Genomic DNA, 12,310 nt, shown 5'->3' on the forward strand with positions numbered 1-12,310 from the left:
GGACCTGAAGCCAGAACGGCTCCAGACTCCGTTTTACATTACGCTCCTGTAGACACAATTTATTGACGTTTTAAATACTTTGTCCACTTGGGATTTTATTTTATTTTTTTAAACATTGTTTTCACCCAGTCCATCCAGTGCAGCTGTTTTGTGAAAACTTAAGTGACCAATTTTAATCTCTGAATTTAAAATCTTAAATCAGTTTAAAATCTTCAAAATTGCAATAAACTGGTAAATAAAAATAATAATAATCAGAACTGAACGAGTATATTAGTTTTGGAGATAAACTAAGAAATTGACTGCTGACTTAACTGGTTATGAGTTGGTCAGAAAATAATAAATTTGATATAGATTTGTACATTCAGTAAATCAATGGTACCTAACTTACATAGCGTTAGAACAATATGCAAGGTTTCCCCCAGAAAACCTGCTAAGCCCAGTGGTTGGTTGCTGGGGCAGGTATTCATCCAGCGGCCTGTCGTGTTTTTGAGATAAAATCTTTTGAAGTTCACTTAGGAACCGCAGCATTTCTATGCAAACAACTGTGGTGTATGGAATGGTGATGGCTAAGAAAGTAATATTAAGAATGTGGAAAACTGACAAGATTCCTGAGTTTAAAATGTGGTTAACTGATTTTACTGAGTTTCTTCACTTGGAGAAATTGCGGCATGATGCTGTGGGCTCCACTAATAAGTTCTGTAGTATCTGGCAGCTGTTTTTGGACCATCCCTCTCATTGTAAGACTGACCCCAACGCTCGCTCAGCCTCTTAGTGTGCCACCCAGGCCTTTTGTAGACGGGTAGAACCATCCTAAAGTGTAAATGGTAATCAGTGCAGTGTAACCAGTTATTTAGACAATTGCCCCGACTTGTTTTTATTTTATTTTTAGTTATTGTAAATTTTTATTTTTATTGTTGTATTGGAAAGACTATATTTTTCTTATACAGCAATTTTGTTAAAAATACATATGCTTCATACTCTTGTTTATGATTTATGTATGCTGTATTTTGAAAACTTTATATATATATATATATATAATTTTATTTTTAAGTTGACAGGAAATGTATAAATATCACTTGATAATTATGTGTTATTAGAAGATTGGCAGATTAACACATGAACACCATACACAATAAAGTCTTAAAAATGCAAACATTTTAAAAAACTGTAAATAAATAAGCAATACTAAGTCTGGTGGGGGAACAAGTAAAGCCTGGAGGCCCGCCAGGCTTATAACACACTGTGTCATTGTTGTATCTTGCTTGTAATGTTTCAATAATTATTTGTAAAGCACTTTGGGATAACACTGTGGTTTTAAAAGCACGATATGTACTTTGGAAATCTGGGCCAGAATTTAGAAAGGTCCAAATCATGTGTAGGCATCAGAATTGTATTCATTTCTATTTTTTTCATTGGATGAATGTTTTCTCAAGCACAATATTTCATATGTTACTACAGAAGTCCTTTATCGGGTGAGGAACAGACTTTTCTGTAGATAACACAACTGCTGGGAACCAATTACATTACGTTACATGATGAGCATGCTCTTATTTTCCCAGTGAAAATTTCAGTCTTTTAAAGGCAACATTGTAAGCCAGTGACAAATCACTGCAGGGAGATTCAGAGAAAACTGTGTTTCTTGTATTTGTTGGTGTCTTATGATGGTTTTACGCTCTTTAGAACGGCCATAAAAATTTTACCATCGGTAGGGTTTTTGCAAGTTTCCCCAACTCAAATTTAAGACATTTTTAAGACCATTTAAGACCTATGTCATGACAAAGGAAATGCACTTTTCTTTTTTTTCAGGGGATTAAGTGTGAATTTTCTGTGGTCTTTTTGTTAGCTAGCTGTTTTGTGAGTTTTTTTTATTTTTTGTGAATGTTGTCCAGCCAACTGTATGTAAAATTATACTCAAAACGCTAGGTAGCTAGCTAGCAATGTTTAGCAACTTGTTACCAACAGAACCACCTCGAGACACAGAATGCTGTGAGTAATGATATAACTCAAACCTTTGCCTGATACAAAAGCCCCAAAAGAGAAAAAACCTACATAACCACAACAAAATTTAAGACCTGAGATCAATGTATTTAAGGCCAACTTAGTTTCTTTAACAGATTTAATACATTTTAAGGCCTTAACTTTATATTAACAAATTTAAGACCTTTTAAGGTTTTTCCATCAAAGCCAAAAACAAATTAAATACACAAGAAAGAACATGTTTTGCTGCACCAACTACTGATGCCTCCAATTTACTTTTTTATTGCTCCGCTAACACAAGCTATGATCTTTAAAATAAGGATCCACGGCTAACTGAGATCACCGCACATTACAGCACATGTTACGATTTAAAATCCCATGTTATCGGCACTGCAGCAATCACCCCTTGTGGAACGAGTGACACACCTGGAAGCAGATGGAGCAGACGTCGTTGTGCTGGTCCAGCTGCTCCGCCGTGGCTCTGGGCAGGGAGTTGATCTTTTTCGCCGCTTCCCGCCGGAGCAGGAAGCTCTTCCAGCCGGACTGGGCTCGGAGCCACACGTTGAAGTACGAGTGGATGATGATGACGGAGGCGCCCATCCAGCTCCACTCGCCGAACAGCGACTCCCAGGTGCCGTAGGCCACCACGCACAGCGCCACCAGGAACTCCAGCACCCTGCTGATGGCGTTCACCCAGTAGATGACCTCGTCCAGGCTCTCGATCGGGTCGCTGCGGAACAGCTCCACCATGAAGAGGCAGTAGACCAGCATGGTGCCTGTGACCTGGACAAGAATCGTCGTCATTGTTTATCGGGAACTATTAATACACGGGAGAGTCAGCGTTTTTTTATTTCATTTTAAATATTTGTCGTGCTTTAAAAGTCTGCAGGAGGGAGAAGCATGCGTCATTTGTGTGAATGTTTGTGTGTGTATTTTCTCATTAGCAACCAATGGCAGTCAAACAGGAATGCGCTTATAATTATTGGCACCACCACCCAATCTAGGAAGGGTTTTTAGTACTGTCTAACCAAATCTCATTCCACTCTGTTTATTCCAGGTTCACAAGAGTTTAAGAAGAGCCAGAGTCTGGCATTTCAAGAACTTTTTAAAAATTAAATATTACTCTTATAACTCAAAGTGGTACAGTTGTTTATTTTTTGGGTTTTGACACATTGAGGAGTCTGACTTGGCCAGAAAACCAAAACAAGCTCTAGCAGAAAGTCACTGCTGTTGTGTGTGAACCTAAATGTTCTTAAGCAAGAAAATGCGTTCTTTAACCAAGTTCCTTTTAAACTGTTCTATCAGTTTAATCAGACGCTGGTACCTGAGAGCCAAATTCATAATTAAGTCAATGGCTAAACGTCCCTTGCTACGTTTAACCATGATAATAAACTGCACATTTTTCTCCCAGTGTCTGAGCCAAATGAAGGTGAGAGTATTTGAGTGCAGCTGCTGTCTGATTACCTTGAAGTGACAGCAAGTGTCTTTAAAATACCGCTTTGATCACTTTATCAAGTGCCTGGAACTGAATATAACTACTGAGCTAGACAACTGTGAGCTGTAAACCTGAACCCAAAAACGGAAAAATATGAAGATACGTCCAGCAGGGGTCCGGGTTACTGATGTTGGGCTGCTGCCAAAGAAAACAAAACAAACAAGGTAAGAGGGAGACATTAATCTATCCATGGACTAACAGAGTTTGCATCCAGTCTCCATGCCAACTGTATCTTAGTAAGTAAAATTTGTGCAGGGATGTCAAATTATGCTACTTTATAAGAAAATACATGGCGCAAAAAATAAAGAAAGATGTTATCATCCTACATACTGCAGAGGGACCATGTTTCAAGAAATTTCATCCTAATAAAATAACAACAATAATAACACACATGATTTAAAGCAATGTGTCTTAATTATTTTCATACGACATGACGACAAACAGACCTGGAGGGAGGTTAGCATGCAGCTGGAAACCAGTATGAGGAGCCAGAAGTCCATGTGGAAAAACTGGGAGATTTTATAAGCCATGAACACCGGGAAAACCAGCAGAAGCAGACACATGCTGAGGCCACGGAAGTGCTTCCACACACTTCTAAAATCAAACAACAAGAGCAGAAAGGAAAAGAAATGTATGTCTATGTATATATATATTTCACAACTTTTTCTCAGCTCTGACTCGCTTGCGAAGACGTGAACTTGGCCGAGCGGTTGGTACCTATTGCGTGACGCGCCCAGGGCTAGAATGATGGGATCTGTTATTTCTATCATGGACTGCAGGGTTGAAGTCAGAACAATGAAGAGGATGATGCTGAGGAGGAAGGTGCGCTGCAGCGCCTGCATGTCTAGCAGGCCTGTCTGCAGGGCGAGCAGCAGCAGAGTGACTCCCTCTGTCACGCCTCTGACGAAACGAGCACAAGGAGAAGTTAAGGAAATATTTTTGGTTACTTTTTTTTTTTTTCAGTTTTGCACAAGATGTTCTGGAACAAAGGTCCAAATTAAATGAGGTCGTTTTGTAAGTGATTAATATTTGACATGAGGATACAGTCAAAAATACTAAAATAAAAAAACATCAACAAACTCACTGTTTGAAGATAAATCAGATCAGACTTTTCTGGTTTTAACCTTGTTAAACATGGCAAAATTGTTTCTATTTGCTAAATGCCGAAAAACCTGGCGAGAAATTTATTTATTTATATTTTTTCAGTTTTTTTTTGCAGATTTCTTCAAAGACAAAAGCTTATGTACATTTGGTGACAATACGGGGCAGAAACCCAAAAGGTTTGACACAAGTCATACATTGTAAAAAAAACAATTATCCCTAATACTGACCAAATGTATGTAAACTTTTAAATTCAAGAAAAGTTACACAAAAAAAGGTCTCACCAGGTTTTCTGGCATCTAGCAAATACAAATCATTTTGGCAATTCTAACTGAACTAAAACAAGAAAACTTTGCTAAAATTCAACTTTCGGCAGTGAAAAAAAAAAAACGTGATTCAACTGCAGGTAACAGAGCCAACATGTTGGGACGTTTTTCATGCTGTCTGACCTGACTGCTCAACGTTGCCCTCTACTGGCAAAGGACACAATTGGTTCCCCAATGTGATTTGTTTTACGTTTATTTGCATATTGAGGTAAAGAATTCGGTCTGATGGCTCTGGATGGATTTTAATAACAGCCTCATCCGTCCCTCCAGTTTTCCATGATTCCACAACTGAAAAAATTGTCACCCAAAATCAAGAAATTTGCTGATTTTATCACAAATCAAATATACCAGCAAATATTGGGGAAAAAATTGCTTTTACTGACTGCTGGCTCCCACCTGTAGGTGGCAGTATTTCTTAATTCTACTGTACTGCCGCCTCTGCCTTATTTTTGTCTTCAATATGTAGATTTTTTCAAAGGAGTTTAATAAGGAAAACATATTGCAAAATTTCTTCCAAATACTTCTGAAGTAGCAACACAAAATTAGTGATTTCTACTGCCAAAAAAAAAAAAAAAAATTACACAAACAATCACAAATTCCTGTGTCTGATTGTAACTGAATCAGGTCTTAAAACACCTGGTGAAATAAACGCTAACATTTCACACACGTTTCAAATGACGCAAACTGTCGCTTGATGTGAACTGAAAGCGAAAACAACCAGGAAGTCGGTGGGCAGCGTCTCACCTGTGCATGACGTTCTCGTTCTGCACCACAGCGTAACCTCCCAGGTAAAACTTGCACAGGTTGAGAAGTCCCAGAGCCAGATAGGACACCACGAAGGTGAGGCCCAACAGAGAGTATGGCGTGCCGCAACATTCTGACACGCTGCGTGGTTCAGCAAGCACACAACAAAGTGACTATAAATTCAGGAGAAAATACACACACACAAAAAAAGAGAGTAGTGTAAATGCAAAAATCAAGGAATGAACGCACCTAGTGAGCAAAAAGAACATGATTCCCTGATAAGTCACGGAGCTGCTGGAGGACATGACGTCCGAGCACAGCTGGACGGCGAACAGAACGAACCAGAAGACACTGAAGAGGGCCGGAACAGCGAACTGGTTCCACAGAGAGATCCCCAAAGCCAGGAGTCTGTACAGCTCCATCACCTAGGAGACAGGAGGCCCCAGGTGATGATGGGGCGGAGCATGAAAAGATACCTGAAAAGCTTTCAAGTAGCTGTGTTTCCATTGGAAACGTGCCCAAAACTTTGTCAATATTCCTCTAATGTCAAAAATAAATAAAAACAATTTACAGTTGTGGTGTTTCCGTTAAATAAGACATGGATAAAAATAACGTGTCATGTCATAAGTTGTTAAAAAACATGATACTTCGGCTAGTTCCTGTTTTCTCTTTGCTCGTAGTTTCCGCCGGCTGCAACGTCAGGCTGTGGACCATGTGACTCGCGTGATGTGAAAAAAGTGTTTTCACTGCAGTTTCGCAAAATAAACCAATTTTGATGAAGCCAAAAATAAAAACTTGATAACAGAAAAATGTTGGGTTTTTTTGGGGAATCGACATGTTTCCACGGCGCAAATTTATTTTCGACTTCTCAAATTGTGTAATTATTTAGTCAATGGAAAACCAAACCTCTGTTTGTTGGTCTGTAATGCTTATCTTGTATGCACTAATTGGTGAATTAATACATTAAAAAATGTTACAAAACAAAAAAAAAGTCTGCAAAAACAACGGGTGTTTTAGTTTAGCAAAGTATTGCATGTAAAAAGACGCAAAATAACCATGCAGGCCGAGGTTTTTGCGTCTCTACAGCTTCTGGGAAGGAATACCTCCAGGTGAAGCAGCTGTGAGTAGGCGGCCCTCGCCAGGCGATATGGCACAAACAAGTTGGCGAGGAGAAACAGGCCGATCCCTGCCACCGTCAGGCCCAAGGAGAAAGTGTTGACGGTCAGCAGGGCGGCATTAGGGACGGCGAAGAGTCGGGCCAGCAGGGGGAGCATGTGAGTGGAGAACAGCCACACCTTTCTGGTCTTCATCAGGAAGGCACAGAGCGTGCTGAGGATGATCTGACCTGTGGTTGGAGAAATAGAAAGATCAAACTCCTTATTTTGGTTTATGGCGTTCTTGTTTTTTTTAAGTAGCTGCAGTAAAATCGTTTCCCCCTCGGTTCTGCCGTCTTAACATTTTAACTACTGGGAAAAATCTGCTCCAATCGCTCTTTTCAGACAAAGGCATAAACTCCCTGTTAAAGAAATAAAAATAAAAACAAAATTAAGTTTATCATAAGACCCGAAGGACATACATAGAAAGTTTCCTAGGCTAAAAAAGAAATGAAGAATAAGTTGAAAATAGGGCCACGGCTAGCGATTATTTTATTAATCAATCATTCTGACGATTAATCGGGGGAAAAAATAAAATTGCCACATTCAGCAGATATTTAATTTTACCATTTAAGTCTTTTTTATGTGATATATTTTTACATAACATTGGAGAATTATTTCCTAGAGTCATTACACACAAAAGCAAGGATAGGTTGAAAACAGGGCTGCACCTAACGATCATTTTATTTATCAATCATTCCGACGATTAATCAGGAAAAAATTGCTACACTCTGTAGATATTTCACTCAACCGCCTAAGTCTTTTTTTATATAATATTAGAGATTCAATAATAATAATTTTTTTAAAAATCAATAAAATAGCCTTCCTGTAGAGTTTTCTTGATCATTTGTAGTGAAGGATGCATCTGCAGCTAAAGAAAGTACATCAATGTGTGAAAACCTCAGGCTTTCTGCTGGACTTATCAATATAGTGTATTGCTAATCTGTTGACTGTTGTCTGGTGATGATTTTCTTTCAACAACAATTAATATGTTACTAAATTAGTTGACGATGACTTCAATAATCAATTCTTCAGGATTAATCCGATTAATCGCTTCAGTTGACAAAGAAGGATTGAGGAACAGAACGTGGTTCCTGCTGCGCTAAAACGCAACTGGAGTCTGTGTGAGAAAATACTTTTTCTAAAAGTTCACGTTTAGCAAGGAATTAACTGCGATTACTAACAGCAGCTTTTATGAGCAGTTCTTCAAATTGTCTTGAATTTTTTTTATTTCTAACAAAGATTTTAAAAGCAGTCATATAAAAAAAAATTTTAAAAACGGGTCTTACTACAAAAATAAGACGTTTTAGCTCCCCTACCACTGGGCTTAGGAAGTTATATGGGGGGAAAGCCTAAGCAACCGAAACAAAAGGAAGTATGTAGAAACATTTAGAGTCAACTTGGCTCAAATACTCACTAGTCAAGGCAGAGATGAATCTATTAAAGGCCAAAGAATTGAAATAGACCGCTCCTTCATATCCCAGCTGCACCTCCTCGCGAACATAATCCCTGGAAAAGAAACGGGAAACAAAGAGATGAAGAAATAGCACGATCCTATTACAGGATATCCCACTGGTGCTAACTAAAAGCTTAGCTAGCAAACGAGTGATGCCCAATCTAATGCTACAGCAATGTCTGCTTCAACACCTTCATAAAACATTTTGTTTTTCCCCACTTCTGGACTGACTCTGTATTCAGATTAAATACATACATTAAAAACTCTGTATTCATATTAAAAACATGAAGCAGAGCGACTAAATAATACATAGTGTGGCATAGCCACTATTAGCTAAACAAAATCTTGGCTAACTCAAAGTATGACCTTATTCACTTTAGGGAGAATACTTTATCTACAGCCTGAAGAGGTTTATGGTGAAAAACTGTACAAGAAGAGTAATGAGAGTGGTTCCTGATATCCTGACGTTTTAGAGAAAGTAGGGTGTAAAAACTCACTTGGAAATCTGATGCCCCATGTACAGAAGGAGGGCAACGAGGATATGGAGGTAGAGCGTAATAATGTGTCTCAGCGGCAGGATTAACACGACCAGATTTGTCAGGTGAGCTGGAGGACAAAGACAGAAGTCAAGTTTCAACAGATCCACTAAAACCGAGGACGGAGAAGCTGAAACATTCAGATACAGCACCTCCAAAACAAACACAGGATCCCTAACACCTCAAAATGTTTTGCTACGTTACAACCTCAGACGTCACAACTTACTAGGATTTTATGCAGACCCGTAATGCATAAAGGTGAAACGGAAGAAAATATGTGGCTTCCCATTTTATTTTCACAGTTAAATTTGCATTCAGTCCCTTTTATTGTGACATTTTATCAGGATAAACTTTTCCTGTTTTAGGCGAGCTAAGATTACTAAAATTATTTCTATCTGCTAAGCGCTTCGGTAACAAGATAGGCAACTTTTTAAATTGTCTTCCGTTTAGTTTTCATGTATTTCCAGAGTATTTGGTCAAATTTATTTATTTATTTTTTATTTGTCATAAAAGCAAAAATATTTATATACTTTATGTACAGTTTTTTTCTTAATTGCTGTTTTGAATATGTTGTTCTTTCGGCAGACGGCCTCTTTTAAAGTCTCCATACTTCATTTAACCATTAATCCATTACTAGATTAGTTGACAATTATTTCAACAATCGATTAATCACAATTAATTGTTTCAGCCCTAGTCATGTCTGGGTTTAATTGACTGACTTCCAGCACACATGTTGAAAAAGAGGCTCTACAGATGAGCACAGAATCAAACATTTTGGCCAACGGGCATTCATGTACCGCCTCCACGGTGAAACACGGTGGTGGCAGCATAATGCCACAGGGATGCGTTCGTTCTGCCCGGGCACAATTTGTTAAAACTGATAGGTAAAGCAATACTTACCAAGATAGAACATGTTCCAGATGACATATTTGTATTTGAAGAGCATGTCCTCGTTTTTAGCCTTGAGGTTTTCAGTCAGACCCTCGATGTCACATTTATACAGCAGGTCCAGAACCAGAATGCTGGGCACCCTGAGGGCAATGTTGGCCACTTCATCCAGACGAGGCATTTTGGCTGCAACCAAGTCTTTGGTCACACTGGAGCCCGTTTGTCACATGCTTGTTTGGGGAGGGGGGCGGCTCAGGTTTCCCTCTGCTTCAATACTTTTCCGTGTCTTATCATCTAAAAAAACAAAAACAAACAGAATTTAAGCTAGAAGAGGAAGGACCCATAGCCTACAACTCTGCGTTTTAACCCCCCCAAAACAAAGGCAAAGTCTTGCTTTATTATTTTAAGTTGTACAGTATGAGAGGCTAAGGTAAGTGATAAAGCGGATGTTTGTGGTAAAGCAGCTAAAAGTAGCGGTGGTTCACTTACTTCTCACAGTGGCAGACATCCCAGCCGAGCAGCCATTTGCTAGCCTAAGCTAACTCCAGCTGGTCAGCCCTCGCAGCGACCATATTTTCACAGCCGTGCCCAGCTGTTCGTCCCCTAACTTCGGCCTCTCACCCACTATAGCTACACCTGCCACTGGAACCGATAAATAAGGCGGTAAGACCCGCGCGACAGGAAAATGAGTAAAGCGACTTCATATGCAGTGTTATGATTCGGTGCGCCTGCGTGGCCACTTCGACGTGTACACGTCAGAAGAAAAGAAGAGCCAATCAGGTTGAGGTATTTTACGTTTCAAAGTAAAGCTGTGTCAAGAAGAATGACACGAATGCCCACTTTTTACCGTCGTTTTTGTTCAAATTTAAGGTGTAAAATGTTTGTATAATGTCTGACATTATAAAAAACGAAAAAAATGAATATTGTACTTTGCTGACGTATGTATACCTTTGAACTTTCACGTTCTACGTAATAATAACCAATATTATTAAAACGTAGATGTCGTAACATGCAGGTTTTTAAAGGTTTTCTTTAAATGGGGTTGTTGGTATCACTGTATATACATTTCTTGACGAAAACGTATGTATAAGGAAAAGGCAAAACAAAAATCTTTCTGGTTTTTATTTTTAATTATGTTAGTTTTGGTCCTCCCGAATATGGACCAAAACTTATTATGGAGTCCATCTTTGTCGTGATGGACTAGACAATGGACGGAAAATTGCATTGCATTTCCACAACAGAATCTAAGTAAAAGTACAAGGAAACATGCTTTATTTTTTCTTTATTTTATTACCATTTTTCTTCTCAATATTTTGAAGAAGAAAACATATATGTTTTCTTTTGTTTTAAAACCTTAAAACTGAATGAAATCATGGTTCTTTACTTAATAACGAACATCTGCAGGGGGTATAAATACCTTTGTGACACTGTGTAGCTTGTCAGACTTTATGCATCCGTGGTTATTTTTCAAATCACTCTTTACTGACATTTAAAAATCTAAAAAAAATCTATGCCATTGCCTTCCTGATTGCTTTGAGTCATTAAAAGTGGTTTTGACTGTTTTCACTGTGTTCTCTAACAGAAGCTCATCCTGTTGATATGCAACTGACTGATTCTCACAACAAAACAGATGCTTTCTCTTTCTTTTTCTTTTTACTGAATAGCTCAAGAGGCCGAGTCCCAGCACGTACAATGCAGCTGCTCTGCATCATGTCACACAGGAGGTGACTAAGAAAAAGAACTGGTGCATTTCCTGATCGGTTTATAAGCTGTGTGTATCTCTAAAGAGGAAGGAAGCTTTTCTTTATACAACACAGTTTATTAAACATCTAAACTCTGATCAGGTGGGGGGAAAAAAACCCCATTTAATAATATGAGCTTCTGATATACTCCCTAGTAGTCTGTCCCAGAGACAACACTTGTTACTGTAACATAATCTGTCTGCATTTAACTACTGTGTTCTATTCACACATGATGCGTAACGGATACGGACATTTTGGAGAGTTAGAGGCTCAAAGTATGGTAGAAGAGGTGGAAACTTTATTAGATAAAACATGAATGTGTCTGTGGAAAATGTCCAAATCTAAAAGTGTTCAGGTTACTGAACACTTTTTAAAAAAATGTCAGTTTTAACATTGATATAGATCAGCTTCTTCTCAGACTCTGACACAGTGGCTCCAACACACACACACAGACACACGCACACACACACACACACACACAAAAAAAAACACAAATCAGTGGTGATTACTAATAAAATATGTAAAAGATCTGCTGACGTAAACTGATGTCAAATGTCAACCGCCACATGAAAATTGACACGCTGTAACTGTTTCCTGTCTTCCTGAAACACAGGATGCACCTGCTGAGCAAAAATGTTCACTTTTAGCCTTTAAATGTGAATTACTTTCTAAACAACTATTGTGTTTTTTTTGTTTTTTTGCATTAAATACCAAATATTGTGTGTACATTTAGGTATAACATGCTATCCAATGGTAACTTTTTGTCTCTTATAAGGACACAATGACATCACAAGAGGCAAAGCAATTAGGCTAATCAGTTAGCTTAAGTAAACAAAATTAAAGCTAACCAAAGGGATTAAAGCTACATAAAGGGACAATTTTTGCAAAATA

General features: G+C 38.4%; 1 protein-coding gene across 2 annotated transcripts; it reads right to left on the reverse strand.

Annotated features, from left to right (window-relative positions):
- Positions 1-2,357: 2,357 nt before the first annotated feature.
- On the reverse strand, positions 2,358-10,429 carry zmp:0000000662 (RING finger protein 145). 2 transcript variants are annotated; one of them, XM_044142874.1, is made up of 10 exons: positions 10,167-10,429; positions 9,690-9,971; positions 8,751-8,859; positions 8,215-8,306; positions 6,747-6,988; positions 5,893-6,068; positions 5,644-5,784; positions 4,190-4,372; positions 3,919-4,066; positions 2,361-2,760 (listed from the first exon to the last, which is right to left on the reverse strand). In XM_044142874.1, the coding sequence occupies exons 2-10, from the start codon at positions 9,856-9,858 to the stop codon at positions 2,377-2,379; spliced, it is 1,644 nt and encodes a 547-aa protein (XP_043998809.1). In that variant the 5' UTR covers positions 9,859-9,971; positions 10,167-10,429; the 3' UTR covers positions 2,361-2,376. The 2 variants fall into 2 exon arrangements, with proteins under 2 accessions (XP_043998810.1, XP_043998809.1); XM_044142875.1 differs by lacking the exon at positions 10,167-10,429 and having other exon boundaries at positions 2,358-2,760; positions 9,690-9,887.
- Between the last annotated feature and the right edge of the window lie 1,881 nt (positions 10,430-12,310).

This window comes from Gambusia affinis, linkage group LG16 (assembly GCF_019740435.1).
Source record: "Gambusia affinis linkage group LG16, SWU_Gaff_1.0, whole genome shotgun sequence".
NCBI lineage: Eukaryota > Metazoa > Chordata > Actinopteri > Cyprinodontiformes > Poeciliidae > Gambusia > Gambusia affinis.

Excerpts from the sequence above, each read along its gene's own strand:
- zmp:0000000662 (XM_044142875.1), bottom strand. The coding sequence starts at position 9,858 with ATGCCTCGTCTGGATGAAGTGGCCAACATTGCCCTCAGGGTGCCCAGC. Across the intron at positions 6,989-8,214 it reads ATTCATCTCTGCCTTGACTA|GTCAGATCATCCTCAGCACG; the intron begins GTGAGTATTTGA and ends CTCCAACCACAG. Across the intron at positions 4,067-4,189 it reads CTGGGCGCGTCACGCAATAG|AAGTGTGTGGAAGCACTTCC; the intron begins GTACCAACCGCT and ends GTTTGATTTTAG.